This window comes from Zalophus californianus, chromosome 7 (genome assembly GCF_009762305.2).
Source record: "Zalophus californianus isolate mZalCal1 chromosome 7, mZalCal1.pri.v2, whole genome shotgun sequence".
In the NCBI taxonomy this organism is placed as follows: Eukaryota; Metazoa; Chordata; class Mammalia; order Carnivora; family Otariidae; genus Zalophus; species Zalophus californianus.
Genome location: NC_045601.1, coordinates 83020699 through 83044000, shown reverse-complemented (window position 1 = coordinate 83044000; position 23302 = coordinate 83020699). Strand labels below are relative to the sequence as shown.

At 40.5% G+C, this 23302-nt stretch overlaps 1 protein-coding gene across 4 annotated transcripts in view; it reads right to left on the bottom strand.

Moving 5' to 3' along the window:
* SLC17A5 (solute carrier family 17 member 5) overlaps positions 1 to 22474 on the bottom strand; it is a 53007-nt gene extending 30533 nt beyond the window's left edge. For 3 of the 4 annotated variants that reach the window (XM_027603626.1, XM_027603628.1, XM_027603627.1), the window contains exons 1-6: positions 22297 to 22474; positions 14286 to 14482; positions 12128 to 12361; positions 7533 to 7620; positions 4661 to 4747; positions 2537 to 2655 (exon numbers count right to left, since the gene is read on the bottom strand). In XM_027603626.1, the coding sequence (XP_027459427.1) occupies positions 2537 to 2655; positions 4661 to 4747; positions 7533 to 7620; positions 12128 to 12361; positions 14286 to 14482; positions 22297 to 22390 (819 nt within the window). In that variant the 5' untranslated portion in view covers positions 22391 to 22474. The remainder of the gene's footprint in view (positions 1 to 2536; positions 2656 to 4660; positions 4748 to 7532; positions 7621 to 12127; positions 12362 to 14285; positions 14483 to 22296) is intronic. The other variant, XM_035728670.1, reaches the window with a different exon arrangement.
* Between the last annotated feature and the right edge of the window lie 828 nt (positions 22475 to 23302).

Here is a 23302-nt window from a genome sequence, read left to right as displayed (position 1 = left end):
CGCTCCCATTAAACATTATTATTGCTAATTTTTCAGTGATAAAAAGGTTTTTCCTATTAAAATTTCAAGTTCATGTACATACTGTTTATTTCATTTTATATACTCTTTAAAAAATCTATTTTTAGACATGTTTTATAATACATATAGGGACAGTAGTACATGTAGATAACCATGAACAAATATACATATATTCAGAGTGTTCGTCCCCACCTTTTTATTGATGCATGATTAAGAAGCCTGAATCCACTAGCCTGGAGTATCAGATGATTACATCTCCTATACACTGAGGCGCTACGATTTCTTTCTCAAAAGCTAACAGAGCAATCTATGTTTCTGCTTCCAAGGTTCACGGTTATTTCAAAGAGGGGAAGAACTATTATTGACCTTCTTGTGGCTTTTTTTTTCCTAGGGACTTTTTATCTGACGTGGTAGATACACTCTTGTGTTCTCCACTCTATATCAAAGCTGTAGGGGATTTGGGGGAAGAGAAGGAGAGGGAACGTTTATTTTTATACAGCAGCATATATCACTGAAATTATGTTCACCCATGTCTGTCTCCCTCTGGAGATCACAGGTACCACAGGAACCCTGTCTTGTTCATTTTCTTTCTGGTATTAATTTTTAAGTCCTCAGTACCTGACAAAGAACCTAGGACATGGTAATTCTCAAAAAATGTTTGAAGAATGAATGGAGTACAGCGGATGCTGCACATTGCTTGGATGCAAGATTTAAAGGTGGAGGCTTCATGTAACAAATCATTACTTTATGACATTTCTTTTCTTTTTTTTATAGTAAATTATCTGCCCAACATGGGGCTCGAACTTACAACCCTGAGATCAAGAGTCACATGCTCTCCCAACTAAGCCAGCCAGGCACCTTTATTTTATGACATTTTTAACCACAGCATCATCTGGTTTAGGGATGTGGTTTGGAATTCTATGAAACGTAATCCTTCTAACTCCTCTTGCTTCTGAATATTCCATTTTCTGAAGCATATGGAAAAACAAATTAACCTTAAGTTTGCATAAGGGACAGCTTTAGACACATATCAAGGTAGAGCAAAAAAGCTTTCAAAAAAGATCTAAATAAACTAAGAGGTTTCGTAAGCCCATAAAAATAATAATAAAAATGAAGTATGAAATAAGCTGTTGACCATCAATGCTGAGGAAATGTGACAAGACGTATCAAGTTGTATATGGCAAGAGCTGCTCACAATGCATTAAGTTATTTTTATCTGTTCCTTAGGGAAAAAAATGGGGGATTCATTTGATTAACAGCTCAGAGGGCACCAAGATCTCAATTTTATTTATTATATTGTGATTTCTCCTGAGTTTTTGCCAACCTTAAGACCAAGAGGTGCCATATTTCTTAAAGTTCAGCAGCTTACAGAGCAGCAAAATTTAAAAACTTAAAAAGAAAGGTGAATGAGTATTTAATTGCTGCCTCATTATACTATATATAAAATATCAATAACAACAACTTAATGGGTAAGAAAAGTTCTATATAAAATATTTTGTTCTTAAACTAATAAAGTAACTATGAAGGCATTAAAATGCTAAAGAAGACTGTATACATTTTAATTTTTCCTGACTTTTCATGTTCTTCTTTTATTCCCCCCAAAAGACAAATATTTTGTTTCCATGACTTGGAAGATTTACTGTATTAAATTATGACAGACTTTTATTTCTGGCATGCTGTGTCTAGCTTTAATAACATATAAATTTTTTTCCAAGGATCTACTCTAGAGGAGCAAATAGGTAGGTGTATGTCATATTACATAGCATAACAAATGTGCTGTCTTCCTTATTAAATCACACTCATTTAAAATACAGATAAGGGGTTGGGGGAGGGGAAAAAAGAAAAGAGAAAAATAAATAAATAAATAAAATGCAGATAAAAACACTAGTTTTCTAACAACTAACATTTTATTTTCTATTAATTAAGAAGACAAATTTAAGACTTACTGATAACCATTACTCTAGAAGGTTTAGAGCAACTTACAGGGGCACCTGGTTGGCTCAGTTGGTAGAGCATGCACTTCTTGATCTCAGGATTGTGGGTCTGAGCCCTACATTGGGTGTAGAGCTCACTTTAAAAAAATAAAAATTAGAGTGACTTATAAAAGTAACTTTTTTCATTAATTTAATCTTGAAAGAATTGGAATTTCTCAGATAAAACAAACCAATACTTCATTTATTTCATTTGCCTGCACTCTACTTTGCCCAGAACAGGCACAATAGAAATATCTCTTTCAAAAATTGGTACCTCAATTCTGAAGAAAAAAAGGTTCTGAAGTTGTTTTAAAAAATGTGCTAAAGTCCATACCTGATTTTTTTTTTTTTTTAAGATTTTATTTATTTATCTGACAGAGAGAGACACAGCGAGAGCGGGAAACAGGCAGGGGGAGTGGGAGAGGAAGAAGCAGGCTTCCTGCAGAGCAGGGAGCCCGATGCGGGGCTCGATCCCAGGACCCTGGGATCACGACCCGAGCCGAAGGCAGATGCTTAACGACTGAGCCACCCAGGTGCCCCCATACCTGATTTTTTAATGATGAAAGAATATACTCTTTTTCATGGTGGGAGATTGTCTTGTGAGTTTCTGGCGTTTCACTAACTAAAAAGATCCATAAAATAAACCAAATGATGCCAACTATACCTTAAAATAAGAAAACAAGTTAAATAAAATTAGAATGCACCAACAACAACTTTTACATGTCTTGAAAAAGTCATGTAATTATTATCAACATAAAATTGGTTTCAGCTTAGGGTTGATTTTAAGTTCCACTCATAATTTCCTAACGGGATACTTGCTATCTGCATTATTTCCTATCAGTTTTGAATAGAACACCTTTAACCACGTGACTCTGCCTATCAGAGTCTATCAGACAAATATTTAAAAAAAATTTCCACAATCTATTACTTCCACAGATATCTGTTTTCACTCATTGATTCATTTTTCGTTTAGATTGCAGATGTATTTTCTGCATGAAATGTCTACGTGGCAATCTAATTTATTAAAAGCATGTATCAAATCCATCAAAATCCTTGAGGAGAACACAGGCAGCAACCTCTTCCACCTCAGCCACAGCAACTTCTTCCTAGAAACATAGCCAAAGGCAAGGGAAGCAAGGGCAAAAATGAATTATTGGGACTTCATCAAGATAAAAAGCTTTTGCACAGCAAAGGAAACAGTCAACAAGACCAAAAGACAACCCACAGAATGGCAGAAGATATTTGCAAAAGACATATCAGATAAAGGGCTAGTACCCAAAATCTATAAAGAACTTATCAAACTCAACACCCAGAGAACAAATAATCCAATCAAGAAAGGGGCAGACAACATGAACAGACATTTCTGCAAAGAAGGCATCCAAATGGCCAACAGACACATGAAAAAGTGCTCAACATCAGGGAAAAACAAATCAAAACCTCAAAGAGATACCACCTCACACCAGTCAGAATGGCTAAAATTAACAAGTAAACGACAGATGTTGGTGAGGATTCGGAGAAAGGGGAACCATCTTACACTGTTGGTGGGAATGCAAGCCAGTCTGGAAAACAGTATGGAGGTTCCTAAAAAGGTTGAAAATAGAGCTACTGTATGACCCAGCAATTGCACTACTGGGTATTTACCCCAAAGATACAAATGTAGTGATCCGAAGGGGCACCTGCACCCCAATGTTTATAGCAGCAATGTCCACAATAGCCAAACTATGGAAAAAGCCTAGACGTCCATTAACAGATGAATAGATAAAGAAGATGTGGCGCGCGCGCGCACACACACACACACACACACACACACACACACACACACAATGGAATATTATGCAGCCATCAAAAAATGAAATCTTGCCATTTGCAACGACGTGGATGGAACTAGAGGGTATTATGCTAAGCGAAATAAGTCAATCAGAGAAAGACAAATATCATATGATCTCACTGGTAGGAGGAATTTGAGAAACAAGACAGAGGATCAAAGGGGAAGGGAGGGAAAAATGAAACAAGACGAAACCAGAGAGGGAGACAAACCATAAGAGACTCTTAATCTCAGGAAACAAACTGAGGGTTGCTGGAGTGAAGTGGGGGTGGGAGGGATGGGGTGGCTGGGTGATAGACACTGGGGAGGGTATGTGCTATGGTGAGTGCTGTGAATTGTGTAAGACTGATGAATCACAGACCTGTACCCCTGAAACAAATAATACATTATATGTTAATAAAAAAAATAAAAAAATAAAAGCATGTATCATCCTGCTAATGACATTGAGAAATGAAAGGTCCTGGGACTGAATAAAAAGAGAAAAAGATTAAAGTACCAAGTGAGGGCATCCTACTTTGCTTGAGAAAAAATATTTTCAAACTATAAATTTTTATAATAACCAACACTGTAATTTTTGATAGTGAGTATGGCATTAAAGTCTTGGATTCAACATCAGTTTCTACTGAGAAATATTCCAAAATTAACATCACATCATAACTCAACTAGATCATTTTAACTATATAAAGTTAAGAAACAGATTATCAGTAAGTATTTTAGAACTCTGTGGTTTAGGAGTTGGCAACTTCAGTTAGTAGGAATATATATTTTTAACCAAGTATTATACTACTATTACATTTTGGATTTGTTACATTATGATTTAAGTTAAATTTTTGAGAAAACTTACCAAAAAGGTAGAAAACATAAGTCCAATCCATATAGAAACAAATTATTCCAGAAAGAGGAAGAGAAATTACTGTCCCAAGTTGTGCTCCTAGAACATCAATAAAGACTTTGTAAACTTTCTAGAAAGATGAACAAAGAAGGAACAGGTCTACTGCTTAAGGAAGTTGGGTAACAGATTCTCTCAAGGAATCATTTGCTAGAAAACCCACAATATGTAAAACATACACATTAATTTGTAATTACACTGGTTACAGCTATGTAGCTATTGATGAATTAGAATGCATCAATCAATATTGGACCCATTATAACATGAGCTAGTAAATGCCACATTAGTAGTACATGTGTTAGAGATTGTATTGGGTGCCTGGGTGGCTCAGTTGGTTAAGGGACTGCCTTCGGCTCAGGTCATGATCCTGGAGTCCCAGGATCGAGTCCAGCATCGGGCTCCCTGCTTGGCGGGGAGTCTGTTTCTCCCTCTGACCCTCTTCCCTCTCATGCTCTCTATCTCTCATTCTCTCTCTTTCAAATAAATAAATAAAATCTTAAAAAAAAAAAGAAATTCAGGTGTTTGGGGAAAGGTTCAAAGATGGTCTCTAAGGCTGATAAACATAACGTACTGCAGTACAATTGATGAGATAAGAATGAAGCTTTTAGTAATCTAATTTGCCCAAAATATATTATAAATGATTGTTTCAGATAAATAAATAATGAAATTCATTTTTTAAAAGATTTTATTTATTTATTTGAGAGAGAGAGAGCAGTAGAGGGAGAGGGAGAAGTAGGCTCCCCGCAGAGCGGGGAGCCCAATGCAGGACTTGATCCCAGGACCCCGAGATTAAGACCTGAGCCGAAGGCAGACACCCAACCGACTGAGCCACCCAGGCGTCCCATAATGAAATTCATTTTAATCACCAAATTGAAGACAACTTAGTAGGTCGAGTGGCAGTTAAAATAATCAGATATTGTTTCTGGTGTCAAGTTTTTTTTTTTTTAAGATTTTATTTATTTATTTGACAGAGAGAGACACAGTGAGAGAGGGAAAACAAGCAGGGGGAGCGGGAGAGGGAGAAGCAGGCTTCCCGCGGGGCAGGGAGCCCGACGCCGGGCTCCATCCCAGGACCCTGGGATCATGACCCGAGCCAAAGGCAGATGCCCAACGACTGAGCCACCCAGGCGCCCCTGGTGTCAGGTTTTAGAGGAGATAAAAATAAACAAATAATTATTACGTGTTAGAAAGTGTTAAGTGTCACAGAGCAATGTGGAAGTTCAAATATGGGACAGATGACCTCCGACTCCCAGAGGTCAGGAAAAGATATAAGCAGCAGCGATGGACTTTGAAAGATGGGTAAGATTTGTGTCCCATAGAGGCAGGTGTAATAGCACAGGGAAAGGAACGAAGTAGGGAAGCAGAGAGTGGCTTTGGGAACTTTGCTTGGGTGAAGGAAAGGAACAGAAGACAAAGGCTGGAAAAACAGGTTGGATAGTAACTGAATATCTACTCCACTATGTGCTAGGGATTAGGCCAGCTGAAATTAAGTGGTGAAGTCTGTTAAGAATCTTGACCCCAGTTCTAGCTTAGGCTTCACTCAATAGATAAAGAAGAACCATAGCTAGTACCTGCTCATGAACTTATATCGGATTTCTCATGTTGATCTCTACATAGCTGTAAGAACCATCTTCTTAAGTTATGCACAAACAATGAATCATGGAACACTACATCAAAAACTAATGATGTAATGTATGGTGATTAATATAACAATAAAAAATGTAAATTGGATTACGTGTCTCTCTTGATTAAACACCTCTGATGTCTCCTCATTGTATTTTGGAAAAAAAACCACAACAACTACATTTCTTCCTGTGGCCTGTAAGGCCTGATATAATCTGGCTCTTGTCTATTTCTCCAACCTCATCTTATGCCATTCTCCCCTTTGTTCATTAAGTTCTAGCCACCCACAGTGGTTTTTCATTTCTTTGAACTCTTATGTTTTTCCTGCCTGAGAGTCCTTGTACACGCTGTTCTGGTTGGCTGGAATGCTCCTCTTCCTTTTTTTTTTTTTTTTTTAAGATTTTTATTTATTTATTTAAGAGAGAGAATGAGAGAGAGAGAGCGCGCATGAGAGGGGGGAGGGTCAGAGGGAGAAGCAGACTCCCTGCTGAACAGGGAGCCCGATGCAGGACTCGATCCTGGGACTCCAGGATCATGACCTGAGCCGAAGACAGTCGCTTAACCAACTGAGCCATCCAGGCGCCCTGGAATGCTCTTCCTTCTGCTCTTTGCATGACTGGTTCATTTCTATCCTGCAGATTTTAGCTTAAAGGTGACCACAGAGAGGGCTTTCTCAACCACTGTATTTAAAAGCAGTCAGGTCCAAAAGTTTTCATTTGGTGTGTGATCTGGTAAAATTATAATTCACATATAAAGCTCATGCTATCTCACCCATTGATTAAAATGATGACAAATAAATGCATAGAAAAAAGATGTATGAAGAGATGGGCTGAGAGTCATGATATGCTCATTAAACAATCAGATTAGAAATCATAATTTAAGGACAAAAGTGTTCAATTTTCTAGCTATTGGACCTTAAAAAAAAAACCCATAGCATTCTCTATATGAACATCTGAACAAGCAATGTGTTTTGAAACAAATGATGGCAGATGGAGAAAATGACATGAGTCAACTAAGCCACATTGCTGTATGTTGTTGAACTGAAGAGAAAATTTAATAATAAAATTATACCTCCAAAACTTGATTTTCACCCAAAGGAGGCATCTGATATGATTCTGGTGTGAAGGCATTTTTCCTTTTTAATCTAAGGCTGATATATACATAACAAATTGTAGCAAAATTTTTACAAGAATAGTTGTCTCACCTGCATATGAAATGCTAAGAAGCTTGCTTCTTTCAAGAGGGGGAGCCCAAGAAGACCACATGGCATGCATAGCTGGAAATGTAACACCCTGAGGAGGGGAAAAAGATATTTCTGCTGAAATTCAAGGTAGTTTTTTTTTTTTAAGATTTTATTTATTTATTTGATAGAGAGAGACACAGCGAGAGAGGGAACACAAGCGGGGGTAGTGGGAGAGGGAGAAGCAGGCTTCCCGCGGAGCAGGGAGGCCCCAGAACCCTGAGATCATGACCTGAGCCAAGGGCAGACGCTTAACAATTGAGCCACTCAGGTGCCCCAAGGTAGTTTTGTTAATGTTTTAAATTCAGTTGAGTCTTTTGTTGTAAGAGAAATTTCTTTTTTTTTTAAGTTTTTTTAAAGTTTTTTTAGAGTTTGGTGGTTTTTTTGTTTTTTGTTTTTTTTTAGATTTTGCTTATTTATTTGTCAGAGAGAGAGAGAGAGACAGCAAGCCCACAAGCAGGGGGAGGGGCAGAGGGAGAAGCAGGCTCCCCACTGAGCAAGGAGCCAGATGCGGGATTTGATCCCAGGGCCCTGGGATCATGACCTGAGCCGAAGGCGGATGCTTAACCAACTGAGCCACCCAGGCGTCCCTGTAAGAGAAATTTCTGGATAAGAACCAAACTAGAATTGGGTTCCATGAGGTGAGATGTTTACACAGTGCTGAGTAAAAGTACCTTATAGTGAAGTACTTCCAAAATCTGAACAAAGATTTGTGGATTCTGTCAGCTGGTTTGAGGACTACAAGGTAAGGATTTACAATAAATCTAAAAGAATACACTGCATGATGACATAAAGGAATCTCTCTCAAGGTCAATTTTACTCATTCACTTTATTAATGGCCTGAATGAAATGGGAATATTACTACCAATATATAACTTAAAAAAATGCTGACCTAATACTTTGGGATACTGGAAGAAAATTCAAATTGACCTTAATCAATAAGAAAAACTGTCCTTCAAAAACCTGATGAATTCAATTAGAGTGTTTACAGTCTTTTTTTTTTTTCTTTTCTTGGTGATAGCTAGCTTAGTAAATGTCAGTTACTGATATGAAGAGGCAACGGAGCTGTGGAGGCAGGAGGTTCACAGAGAGTTGGGAGAGGAGGAGATGCCAGAGGAGAGGTGGGAGGGAATAGATTTTGGTAGATTCAAAGCAGTGGACTCACAGCTGTCTTTGGCTACTCACTAACTGTGCAGCCTAACAAAGATTAGTTAACCTCCTTGAACTTCAGTTTTTTTAATCTGTAAAGCAAAGATAATACTCCCTATCTCACATGATTGCTGTAAAGCTAAAGGGTAGCTGGTGCTATTATTAATGGAGACAAGAATAAATGCTTTGACACTTTGTACTTTCTGCTGATTCCTTTAAAAAAAAAGAAGAAGAAGAAAGAAAGAAAGAAATACCAATGGAGGGCAAAAATGATTTAGGCAGGGGCAACTGGGTGGCTCAGTCGGTTAATGGTCCAACTCTTGATTTTGGCTCAGGTCATGATCTCAGGGTCTTGAGATGGAGCCCTGCATTGGGCTCCATACTTGGTGGGGAGTCTGCTTGAGATTTTCTCTCTCCCTCTGCCCCCTGCTGCACTCTCTCTCACTCTCCCAAATAAATAAAATTTTTTTTTAAGATTTTATTTATTTATTCATGAGAGACAGAGAGAGAGAGAGAGAGAGAGAGAGAGAGAGAGGCAGAGGGAGAAGCAGGCTCCCAAGGAGCAGGGAGCCCGATGCGGGACTCGATCCCAGAACCCTGGGATCATGACCTGAGCCGAAGGCAGATGCTTAACCATCTGAGCCACCCAGGTGCCCAATAAAATTTTTTTTTAAAGATTTTATTTTTGAGAGAGCGAGAGAGAGCATAGAGGCAGAGGGAGAGGGAGAAGCAGACTCCCCAATGAGCAGAGAGCCTGATGTGGGGCTCGATCCCAGGACCCCAGGATCATGACCTGAGCCGAAGGCAGATGCTCAACCGACTGAGCTACCCAGGCACCCCTAAATAAATAACATCTTAAAAAAATTATTTAGGCAGCACTGCAAGTTGATAAGAATCTATATCATGGGGCATCCACAGGATGAATCATTACAGAATAAAGATTAAGGTGTCGGGAAACATGCACAGAGGTTATGTTGTGAAAAATTTTATTATAAAACCCTAGGGAGGGCACCTGGGTGGCTCAGTTGGTTAAGCGACTGCCTTTGGCTCAGGTCATGATCCTGGAGTCCCGGGATCGAGTCCCACATCGGGCTCCCTGCTCAGCAGGGAGTCTGCTTCTCCCTCTGACCCTCCTCCCTCTCGTGCTCTCTATCTCTCATTTTCTCTCTCTCAATTAAATAAATAAAATCTTTAAAAAAAAAAAACCCTAGGGATCATGTAGATATATTTATGGTGAATCAGATGCTAGAGATGAAAGATACTGACCTAAGTTTATGGATGAGGCAATGTACATGTGATATATACTGGAGGAACAGAGAAAGATAAAAGAAGAATAAACACAACTTAACTTCTATTCAGAAGTAACAGAGTTACTTGAGATAGCAGTAGTAAGATAATCAATATACTATAATGCTAAATTAGTGGCATAAACAAACAGGAAGCTAACATATGGGAATACATTCAGCAAGGAGATTCAATATCTGGATCAGAGAAAATATACTACAATTAAGTATATTTTACTTATGTCAGAAGAGGAACCGGGTAATAAGGGAGTAATTTTTATTTTGTAGTCAAAAGATTTTATTTAGTACATCTCTATTTGATAAGAACAAAATAAGAATGCTCAGATGAGTGATCAAAGCTTAAAAAAAATAGTACTTGGCAATTTCCAAAGTATCTTAGCAATCATTATCACATCTGAGCTGTGACTGAGGATGGGGCAGGTATTTTAGTCCCAATTTTAAAAATGATGGAACTGAGGTCTAGAGATTGAGACTTATATAAGGTTTCACCATTAGATACAGGGGCGTTATTACTCAAACTCTGATCTTATGACTCTGGTCAGTGTTTTTCCAACACAGCATGACACATTGCTACCTAACATAAGCTTCATGCTATAAACCAAACCCAGAGGACACCAATTCGCTTGGGTTACAGGAATGTTAAGAGCAAAATTAACCTATGTCTCAGTTTCACAGGTAGAAGCTCAAAGTCAGAAACAAAAAGAGATCACTATTTAAAGATAGAGGTACTGGCAGCGCCTGGGTGGCACAGTCGGTTGAACGTCCAACTCCTGATTCCGGCTCAGGTCATGATCTCAGGGTCATGGGATCGAGCCCCGTGTTGGGCTCTGTGCTGGGCATGGAGCCTGCTTAAGATTCTCTCTCTCTCTCTCCCTCTGTCCCTCCTTCCTGCCTCTCTTTCTTTTCCTCTCTAAAACAAACAAACAAATAAATAAATAAATGAAATCATATTATGAAATGCAAAAGAGAAGTGGAAAGGAAAAGAAAGATAAGGAATTAAAATTTTCGAGTGATAAAAATCTTAGGAGGGAGGAAAAAAAGATAAAAATTGATAACAATTCTCAAAGCAGCAGAAAGGTCAGAAGAATCACAAAAGTAAAGAAAGATAGTTATATAAAATGATAAATTATTTGTCTCTAAGCTAGGGAACCAGAAAAAAGAACAAAGAGGAAGCTCTATGAATAACAACACATCTAAAGTAAAACAAGGCAACTTGACAATCCATTGTGTAAAATGTGTTTTAGATCTGTGCAATCAATGATAAGGCAGAGATAAACTGTGGCCAAGTTCCAAAGGTAAGGATGGTCTGTCCATCTTAACCGTTTTAACAGTGGTTTATTTTCTTATCTCCTGAAGTAGGAGTGAGTAGGAGGAGGGGCTGTGAAGTGTCCCCTGGAAAATGTTTTCTCTGATCTTTTAGCAAATCTTCCATTTTCTGCATGCTCCCATTCGAGAACTCATTGACCTCACTGATATGCAATCTACTCAGGTTATTTTCTAGTTAATCATTTTTTTTTTCTTTCTTTCTTTCTTTTTTTTTAAAGATTTTATTTATTTGACAGAGAGAGACAGCAAGAGAGGGAACACAAGCAGGCGGAATGGGAGAGGGAGAAGTAGGCTTCCTGCTGAGCAGGGAGCCTGATGCGGGGCTCGATCCCAGGACCCTGAGATCATGACCTGAGCTGAAGGCAGATGCTTAACTGACTGAGTCACCCAGGCACCCCAATTATCTTTCTAATTAAAAAATAAATCCTGGGCGCCTGGGTGGCTCAGTCGGTTGGGCGACTGCCTTTGGCTCGGGTCATGATCCTGGAGTCCCAGGATCGAGTCCCACATCGGGCTCCCTGCTCGGCGGGGAGTCTGCTTCTCCCTCTGACCCTCTTGCCTCTTGTGCTTTCTATCTCTCATTCTCTCTCTCTCTGAAATAAATAAATAAAATAAAATAAAATAAATAAAATGTTTAAAAAAAATAAAAAATAAAAAATAAATCCCTATTATCTTCCAATGTCAATTTTTGGTTTATATTCATACCAAAGAATGATATCTTTAAGAAGACAAGAAAGCGATACAGGGTAAGAGGAAAAATAAAAGAGAGAAAAAAATTACCTCTCCCAGTCCTTCTAGTGCCCTGAGTACAATGAGGGCTCCAACTCCAAAATCTGCAGCAATGGGAGTGAACAGGGTGAAGATAGCAGTGCCAAGGATCCCAAATCCTAGCAGCAGTTTCCCCCCCACTTTGCTGGCAATATATCCTCCAGGAATCTGGGTGATGATGTAGCCATAAAAAAAGGAACCGAGAATCCAACCTTGAGTTTCCGCATCCCACTGGTACCTTTTACCCTATAAAGAGTAGGAGGAATAAAAAAACACATTTTAAGACCTTGACTAAATAGCTCCTTTGTCTAATTGGCAGGTTAGGACATATAAAAGTAATTTTGAACCACTGTTTTAGACGAAAGAACTTGCAAACTTTCTACCAGCTAGGTGAGTCAGCACAGCATAGGCATGCAATTTCTAGAAGTGAATGGAAAATAACTGAAAGCCATAAATTCCAAGAAGACCTGTTATTTTATGAAACTAGACTATAGGATGAGTTATAGAGGTTTTGTAATGATCATAACCAAGAAAGCTCAAAAAAGAGGCACAGACTTAATCCAGAAATTCTACCCAACAGAATATTGTAGTGGCTCAACTAGGCTTTGGAGCCATGGCTGGGCTCAAGCCTAGCTCTATTACTTACTGGATTTGCAGTCTGGGAAGATTAAATGAAAAAGGCCTAGACACATGCTTAAGTGTTCACTTAATGTTGGTTATTAGTATGCACAAATATAGATCATTAATATCTCCCTGATTCAGAATAAGTACTTGCACAAGCATATAAAACAAGACAAAAGAGCAAGAATTTAAACCAAGCCATAGACTCCATGTGAGTAGGAGATGTCTTTTAATTAGTAGCAGTACATAGTAAGGTCATAATGAAGATTTAGTGACTCATCTGAATATCTGACATCTTTGATTCACATAGTTGTATCACTGAGCCAATGTGTCAAGAACCATCTCAGGATTTCTTTTTACTGCTGATATAAGGCAGATGAAGATAACTAGCTAGATCAACAAAAGCATTTGCCAAAAGGAAAGATACAAAGCACCCCTCTAAATATCCTTATTTGAAGTACCAATTTGTGGCTTATCTGTAGAATTCTTGGACTTCATGAACCGTCCAGCAGTTATAAGTCACAGGTTGAAGTAGGGAAAGTGGGTGATGTGTACTCAAATATGCATTCAGCAGTGTTATTAAAGTCAAATAAAAAATTTTTTGGTACGTCATTATTTTGTATGTTTGGTTGTTTGGGCAGAAACCCTCTTCTGAGCTTGGATGCTCTTGTGTATAAATGGCAGAGGAGACTAACCCAAGTGTGATCTGGCTCCTTTGTGAGTGCTGAAAATGGATGAAGATATACTCATAAAAAGGACACCAGCCTTTTCTCCTTCTCTATCTCCCCATGTCATAAGCAAAACAAAATATTTAATGTATGTAAAACTCAATTATGAACAAATGATGAACACATACTTATCAATTCCACTATAACATGAAGCAGGCAAAGTAAGCAGCTTATGTTAGGCATGTATAAACTTTGGAAAATAATGTCCTAAGAAATTGACCTGCTTCTTCAGCCTGCAGATGACCTAAGCTCTCTTGCAACCATAACCTTTTAAGTAAAATAGCTATTGCAGAACAGTCACATAAAAACTATTCAGCAACATCAAAAACAATCAAATTTCCTGGTATGCTAAACAGGTTTTTCCAAATTATCTTCAAGGATGGTTGGTATGTTTATAGAGGAAACTGAGAAACTACCTTTCAAACAGATCAAAGTGTATTACACCTAGAAGCAGTAGCTGTAGTTACCTAATTGTTCAACCAGTTCCTGAAAAAAGCACAAAAGAAAAAGATTCAGAGCTTCCATGCATAAAGTGTTTGTGGTTTCTGTAGGATGAAGAAAGACCTTCCAATATTTTTACTTGGATGTATTTAAGGATTAAGGGTGCCTGGGTGGCTCAGTTGGTTAAGCGACTGCCTTCGGCTCAGGTCATGATCCAGGAGTCCCGGGATCGAGTCCCACATCGGGCTCCCTGCTCGGCAGGGAGTCTGCTTCTCCCTCTGACCCTCCTCCTTCTCGTGCTCTCTATCTCTCATTCTCTCTCTCTCAAATAAATAAATAAAATCTTTAAAAAAAAAGATTGTTTAAAAAGTAGCACTTACCGTTTGATTGTGAAGAACTTTTATGGGAGCAGAATGCTCTGCACACTCTTTAGAAGTTCTGTTATCTGCTAAAGTTGTATTTGAATCTACCATATCCACTAATGCAACACTCAGATTCACACGTAATGCATAGAGAACGAAGAAACCAAAAAAAGCCAGAACTGCTAAGTTGTAGCGAGCAGAGCAGCATGCTGGAGCTGAAACAGATATTGGGAAACAGGTTTCAGTAGGATGACTTAGATGATATTGTCTAAATTACTAAAAAGGTTACTTTTTAGAAGTACACAAATTAATGAATCATTAATAGTTTTCTGAGAATATTTTCAGATTAAGCATATCTAAAAACATTTATTGAAGAGAATTTGTCTTCGGTAGCTGTAGTTTTGATAAACATTTAACACGTGAGAGCCTGAACTGTAAGACAGTTTCTTAAAACATGAAGGCAATAGCTTTATCAACTTTACTCAGAAAAATCTTCATTACAGGGGCGCTTGGGTGGTTCAGTTGGTTAAGCATCTGACTTGATTTTGGCTCAGGTCACGATCTCAGGATTGTGAGACTGAGCCCCATGTTGACTCTGCACTGGGCGCAGAGCCCGCTTGAGATTCTCTCTTCCTCTCCCTCTGCCCCTCCCTCTCCCCTCCCCCTGCCTTGTGTGCAGATGCGTTCTTGTTCTCTCTCTAAAAAAAGAAAAATCTCCATTACAGAGTCAAAACTGAATCCCTAATCCCTGTCAGTTGACAAAGATTCAAGAAAAACAGTTAAATGGTTTAATGGCACATTATTTCTGAAAAACTATCTAAAACATGGCCAATCAGTACTAGAGTACTGACTACAACAAAGCACTGAAACTGTGGACTATGGATTAGTAGCCATCTCACTGTAATTGTAGCACAGCACAAAAAGTTTCCTGCCAAGGCTAGCATATGAAACCCCTCTTGATAAATTTCTTACCTTGAAAAGTATCCTCAGAGGCTGGGTTTGAATCAGAAGCCATGATTAATACTTAAGGCCCTCCTAAACTAAATGTATTTAAGAATCCAGAAGCAAACTTGCAGAAATCTATGACAGTTGCAGCATCTGTGACAGTTGCTCAGTTGAACATGCTTAAAGGGCCCACATTTTAAAAAGCAAGCAAGTGAATGTAACACAGGGATTAAAAAAAAAAAAAGGGAAGGCGGAATTGGTTGGAGGAACCAATGAAAGAAAGATCATGTGAGAGGAGGCATTTTGATCTATTTTTTACTTTAATTACAGGCGTATGCGCATTATTTGGTCTTTTTCTTCTTTTGCTGAGTTGCAGAATCGGAGAGGGGACAGGAATTTAGGAAGTTAAGGTTGATTGGTCCCTTAGTGACAGAGTGGCTAATCCAAGGTTTTACACCTGTAAATTTGGCAAACACTGAGTGTTTGATAAATAGCTGTTGAAAGATATGAATGTCTATTTTACTTGGTAATGACAATCTAAAGTTAAATACATATGCATGAATATATGTATGCTTTTATTTGGTAATGACCTACTAACACTCTATATGTGTGTGTGTTTCCCCTGCTCAGGAATTCTGGTGCTTTCATTGACCCAACCTCAAGCAACAGTACGTTTTTCAGAGTACAAAGGTCTTAGTACTGATTCAGACTGAAGCATTAATGAATATGGCACAGCTCTACCTAGGGATATATTAATGTATTATGATCCACCTCACTTTTCGAGAAGCCCTCACACACTTAACAACTGCAATTTTTCCTTTGTGCAGGATTTACATCATTTACCAGAGAACTTTTCATTTGGTATTCTCGACTCCTTTCAGAGGAGTACAGCTATTAAAATTATGGCACCACTGCCATAGTAGATCTTGACCTGTGAGAACTGTATTTCTAAGGCTCCATTTGTGCTGTCTCTGTTAACTGAATCTAGATACATTTGCTTTCTGCTCTAACCATATGGGCTGCTGTCTAGTTAAGAGACTTTTGGATAGTGTGAAGCGTGTTTTCTTTATCATCACTCTGTGTGGGACAGTAATACACAGAAGTCTGGATGGTGGACTCATAATCTTGCCAAATTTGGAAACCAAAGCTCAAAGTGTGTTACTTGGAGTAACTTGGAACAAGAAAACTCCAGATACATGTACTGTGTGCTTTGCCCAGATACTATTGACAGAGTTCATTATCTATTTCAACAGAGGAATGACAGTAGGTAATTTATGGTTTCAAGAGCTTCTCTGGTTGCCGTGTGGAGATTACAAAGGGGGAGGAGTGTGAATGGTAGTGAAGATGTAGACTCAGAAAGATCATTTATGGGACTACTGTTTTCCCGGGAAATGGGCAGATCCTTTTTTTTATTAAAGATTTTATTTATTCATTTGAGACAGATACACAGAGAGAGACAGAGCATGAGCAGGGGAGAGGCAGAGGGAGAGGGAGAAGCAGGCTCCCTGCCGAGCTAGGAGCCAGATGTGGGGCTTGATCCCAGAACCCTGGGCTCATGACCTGAGCCGCAGGCAGACGCTTAACCATCTGAGCCACCCAGGCGCTCCTGGGCAGATCCTTTTTTTAAGATTTATTTATTTACTTGAGAGAGAGACAGAGAGAGAGCGCGTGCACGCACATGCAAGTGGGGGGAGGAGCAGAGGGAGAAAGAGAAATCCTCAAGCAGACTCCCCGCTGAGCGAGGAGGAGGCCCAGGGCTCAAACCAGGACCCATGAGATCATGACCTGAGCTGAAATCAAGTGTCAGATGCTTAGCTGACTGAGCCACCCAGGCACCCCAGAAATGGGCAGATTTGAGATAAATTTAAAAACAGAACTGACAGGCCTTGCCTACCTATTAGATGTAGGAGTAAGGGAAAGGGAGGGATGAAGTTACTAGTAATTTGATTTACTAGTCTAGACAACTTTATTTTATGCCATTCTGACCTGTAATGTTATTACTTCTTTCTATCCTATTTGCAGTTACCTTATTTTACTGTAATCAGCTTCTCCCCATGAGATGCTTCATTGGACTGTATGTGGGGCAGGCAGCTTGATATTACTTGAAAAACTGACCTAGAAGTTATGGATCAGGCAATTTTAACTTTTTGGGGCACAGTCAATAATCAGAAAACAAAAAGCCAACACAGATGTCACAAAGTATATGGCTATGAGGTCATAAGAGATATTAAAAATATATGGTCGCTACTTTATAAAAGTGGCTGTTGCTTAAGAATCAGTCAGAAAAATTTTATTTCAAAAAAGGATGGTGTTAAGACAAAGTGTGCCAGTGAATCTGGGTAATGTTTGAAATTGGTCCAACAAAAGAATGCTTGCATTATGAAAAGAGGGAACATCCATCAAGCATCTGTCACACTGAAATCAAATTCAAAGCAAAATCATGCTTGCATAACGAACAGAGCACCCATCAAAACAAATATCAGCTTTTAAAATATGGTTTAAATTTAGGAATGTGGAGTGGGTGTAGTTGAAAGAACACAGGTTAATTTAGAGAGAAACAGACCTGGGAATGAACCTCAGTCCTGAATCTCACTGGCCGTGTGTCTTTGGAGGAAGTTACTTAATAGTTTTCATTCTCAGGGCACCTGGGTGGCTCAGTGGGGTGAGCGTACATCATCCGACTCTTGGTTTTGGCTCAGGTCATGATCTCAGGGTCCTGGGATCGAGCCCCGCATCGGGCTCCCTGCTCAGCGGGAAGCCTGCTTCTCCCTCTCCCTTTGCTCTTCCCCCTACTTGCATCCTCTCTTTCTCTTTCAAATAAACAAATAAATAAAATCTTAAAAAAATAGTTTTCATTCTCAGGTTTCTTGGCTCTAAAATGAGGCAAACAATAACCACCTCACTGGGTTGTGTGTAGATTAAATGAAACTCTAGGGCAGTTATGATAAGCACTCAGCAAAAGTGAATTCCTTTCCTGTTCACCCTGGATAAATTTATACCAATAAGATAAAGTACTACAATATATGCATGTAACAAGGGGCAAAGGAGTCACATTACACTGCTTGTGTGTGTGTATGTGTGGGGTGGGGGTCAGGGAAAGCCTCTTGGAGAAAGAACATTTATACCGAGTCTTCATCAATGAGTAGGAAGTCACCGGGCATTGAGAGTGGAGGGGTAATTGTCTGGAAGCATCATCCATGTGGAATAAGGAAGAGTCACGCTCATCAATTAGCACAGGGCAAGAGAAAATAATCACCCCTCGAGGCAGCAGTGAGGAGTGAGAATGATATGCCCAGAAGGCCAGGTTTCTGTTGAAGCAAGGATGTGGGTGGAGGGAAGGCTGGTGAAAGCCCTAGAATGCAGGGCATTTATTCATTGTGGAAGGGTTTGGCAGTGGGGAGGAGAAAGGAGTACTGAGTAGTGAGGGGCTGAGACTGAGGTGGAAAATCCACGGTTAGAAGCACTGACCCACACAGATGACGATTTTTCCTAGAGGAGGGTGGGCATTGGACACAGTGAGCCCCCTTGGCCCAGGAATTGCATTAAAAAAGACTTCCTATTGGGGCACCTGGCTGGCTTAGCTGGTATAGCATGTGGCTCTTGATCTCGGGTGTTGTGAATTCAAGACCCACGTTGGGTGTAAAGATTACTTAAAAAAAAAAAAATCTTCCAAAAAAGAAAAAAGATTTCTTATCTAACATGAATACAATATGTTTTGTGTTTAAAAAGGATAATATTCAGGGCACCTGGGTGGCTCAGTTGGTTAAGCGACTGCCTTCGGCCCAGGATTAAGTCCCGCATTGGGCTCCCTGCTCAGCAGGGAGTCTGTTTCTCCCTCTGACCCTACCCCCTCTTGTGCACGCTCTCTCTCAAATAAATAAATAAAATAAAAATCTTTTTAAAAGAAAGGGTAATATTCAACTAGTCTTACTCTGTCTTATGGATAATTAATTCCTGATAGATCCTTATGTATTCTTAGCTCCCAAATTAATACCCGTTTATGTGAAAACACCAAATTCTCTTAAAATGGATTCAGTTACTATTAGGTTATCACATGACCTAATGATCCAATGACCCAAGGCCATTTGCCTTCGTTCTGTAATGTGGTTGCTCTCTACCAGCACTCTGAATCTTATATTTAAGACTATATTCACACAAGAAGTGTATTCGTGAAACTCAGTGCTGGGGCGCCTGGGTGGCTCAGTTGGTTAAGCGACTGCCTTCGGCTCAGGTCATGATCCTGGAGTCCCAGGATCGAGTCCCGGATCGGACTCCCTGCTCAGCGGGGAGTCTGCTTCTCCCTCTGACCTTCCCCCCTCTCATGTACTCTCTCTCTCTCATTCTCTCTCTCAAATAAATAAATAAAATCTTAAAAAAAAAAAAAGAAACTCAGTGCTTGTGTAACTGAATCTGAATGTAACCTCCCCAACAGAGTAGTAGAGGCAAAACCCCAAATAAAACACCCCATCAATGAAAACAAAGCACAGAATGACCTATATTACAAGCTAGAAATCACAAGTTCTGATACAGTGTGACCATGAAGAATGGGGACCTCATTTTGCTGTGCCCAGCTTCTCTGAGGAATGCAAAATCTAAATGGTTTTCATTGATAATAATGATAATAATAGTAATAGTAACTAACATTTACTATGTGCCAAACTCTTCTAAGCACTTCCTATTAGCTCATTTAAACCTCACAATAACCCTGTAAGTTAGGTATATTATTTTCCCTGATTTATTGATAGGGAAAGTATAGAGAGCTTAGGTAATTGCTAAAGCTTACACAGCTAGTTAGTAGAGCTGGGTTTGGCAGTTAGGGACTCTGGCTTCAAATCTATGCTCTGTCTTTAAACACAAAGAAATGTCTTAGAAGCCCCACAATTGATTTTTTTCCTAACACAAAGGAGTACATTTTTGGTGCAACAGTATTTTGAAAATCCACTTAATCAAATGCAAGACACATGTCATTCATTCAAAAGCAAACCTTCAACTGGTGTAAAGTGTGAGGAATGAAGAATTATTATGTGTGGGAGGGGAAACTTTGCTCTTCTTTGCTTAGTTCCCCCCCTTCCTCCTACCTAAATTAGGCAGAAAAATCTATAGACTCCCTATTGTTTATCAGTGTTGAGCCAGCCTTCCCCCATCATTTTGGTGTACATTTCTGAAATCGAGCAGGTTGAGTAAAAGCAAATACTTGAGGGGCAACCATAGTTGGGTTACTGAAAATTCCATCATATTACATCAACCTGAGAGGCATTAATTCTTTTTTTTTTAAAGATTTTATTTATTTATTCATGAGAGACAGAGAGAGAGAGAGAGAGAGGCAGAGGGAGAAGCAGGCTCCCAAGGAGCAGGGAGCCCGATGCGGGACTCGATCCCAGGACCCTGGGATCATGACCTGAGCCGAAGGCAGACGCTTAACCATCTGAGCCACCCAGGCGCCCGAGAGGCATTAATTCTTAACACTCTAAAGAAACATATCTTAAGTTTAGCTCTTAGTAAAGAAACATAAAACCATGTGCTCGTATTCACCATGGAATGGGGAACTCTGAAATTTGTAATGGATCAACTAAAAACGATTAAGCATTTTTCAAATAGGAATTTCTCAAATATAACACAAATGTGGCTACATGCTGCAACCTTTGGGAATGTAACCTCTGTGGCCCTTGGTTGTCTATGTATAAAATGATGCACCACCAGAGGGTGGTTAGTTTCTAAGGTCTTTTTACTACTGTAAAATGTTACCACTGACATTTTGTCGGCCTTTCTCTCCTGAAAAATCAAAACTATCCACTTAGGCATAGATAAGGTACAGCTATATATATTTTCTCAACTGCAACAGAATATAGTAGTCTCTAGGGAATATCTTGATGGCATTTGTTTCTGTATTTCCACACTAGATTATTTTACAGAAGAAGATTTTAGAAATCTAACAGTGTATGCCACAGAAAAAGCTCACTTTATGGAACTAAGTCCAACTTCCAGGTCTAACGGCACTATACAGTATTTACACCGAGCGTCTTCTAAAATAAGCTCCCAGCTGCCGGATGGAGCTCTTACGTTGCCACATCTACTGCCACCATCTGGTAATGTTAAAAACAAAAAAGATACCACAGGACGATCCTGTTCTTGGTCAGGAAAAGTCAAATTTCTAATTCAACTCTGTTTCTCATGCACACATCTTTGAAACTATAGAATGCGTACAAATGGATTTGTTCTTTAGTTTTAATTACTTTTAAAGAAGTTACATTTATAAAAGCATTAAATAGCAATATATTTTAATTTCTCCAAATTCAGGGAAGATACGTTGTGAAGTACTTCCTTTTCTGTTTGTTGCAAGATCTTTGGCAAATTATCTTAGAACTTTATAGATATTCTATCTTGAAGATAACTGTTTTCTAACTTAAATCGTAGACCTGCTACGATGTAATCGTAGACTACCATACGGAAAAAAAAAAATCAAGATATTCGCTGGCGTATGCAATAGTTTTCCTCCACATATGCACAAATGTTAACCTCAGTCCTCCTTTTCGGTCTCAGCTCCTCGCCCAAGGCGCTACCAGATTACATGCCAGCGGGCGGCAGTTGAGGAAACCTGGCGGTGACAGGGAGAAAGAGCCAGCAGCTCCGTCCAACCCTTTGCCCACCGATCTGCAGGTTTTTCTCCCAGTTTGCTCTTACTCCGGGTCTTCCGCCCGGCCCTCTGCCCATTGATTCACAGGTTCTCCTACAATACATTCTTCCATGGGGTCCCCCGCTCGATATTATCGAGAATTGCCAGGAGCCCAGAGCCGGCGGCGCCCAGCTGCTGCCGCCCAGACCCCGCGGAGCTGCACCTGCCGAGGCCCCACCCGAGCCTCCAGCCCGGCCCGGCCTCACGGTCCCCGCCAGACCCCAGAGCGGCTTTTGGGCACCGGGGCAGGCGGGGGCTAAGCTGGGCCCTGAACGGACTCCCCCTCCTCGAGTTCCCTCGCGCCTTCGCTTCCCTTCCTCAAGACCCCTCACGCCTAAACAGCTCTGGTCCCATCGGCCAAGGGCGCGGGTATCCTGGCCCCCCTCGCCCTGGGACAGCTCCGCAGCTCACCGGCTTCCACCCGCGGGGTGCTCTGCAGGAGGGGCGTCCTAGCTGAGCCCTCCTCGCCATCGCTCGAGGCCAGGCCCCGAATCGGGGACCTCATGACGCCTCCGAGAAGCAGGAGTGCGATACCGGCAGAAACGAGAGCGGGGGCCGGACAGCCGAAGGCCCCGGCCGCGCTGGCGGGGCGGGGTGGCGGCGCTGGCACCGCCCCTCGGCTGCGTTCTGTCAACGCGGTCCCGCCTAGAGGCGGCCGCACCGACTCCGCCCCCACCGCCATCTTAGGTTCGGGCAACTGTGGAGGGTTTGAGCGGGGAAAGGCAGAGTTCGGGGCCTTGTGGCCTGGTGGGACGCGGTGGGAGTTGAGTTACCTCGCCCCTTGGGTTCTGGGCATGCCAGATCGTCGTCGTTCCGAGGAACAACGCTCTCCCCTCTTGTGCTCCCTTGTAAAGCGTAGGGGCTGCCCCTCCGGGATAAGTGGGACCCTGGAGGCGGCTGTGAGGACTTGAATCGTGCGGAATTAAGGGGAGGGCTGGGATCGAAGTGGGGAAGTGGATGGTGTGTATTTGACGTTAATTTATCGATAGTAAATTGTCATGAATATTAGCAATCCCGGTACTGTCTACCCATGACAGCATATTGTCCCTAAAGTAGTTTTTGCGAAGGAAAAACAGTAAATGGAAACATATTGTTCAGTCCTAGGAAATCGCTGATTCTGTGGGTCGAAAAAGCCAATATTGCCGATTTCATATGCTTCGACCTATAGAGTAATCTGTGTGTAATGTCTCCCCAGGTCTAGTTCGAATAGTAACTTCTGGCATATGCTGCCTGAGAAAGAGGAAAATGTACAGTCTCTCTTGGGAGGGTTGGGGGATGGGGCAGTGGGAATGAGACAGATGTGGGCTTCAGTTTGGCTGTTAATCGTAATAGAGACCTGGAGATAGGAAAAATAAGATGAGGTAGATGCCCTTGGGGAGCTCATTGTAGCCGGGAAGACACACAGGACAGTAATTTT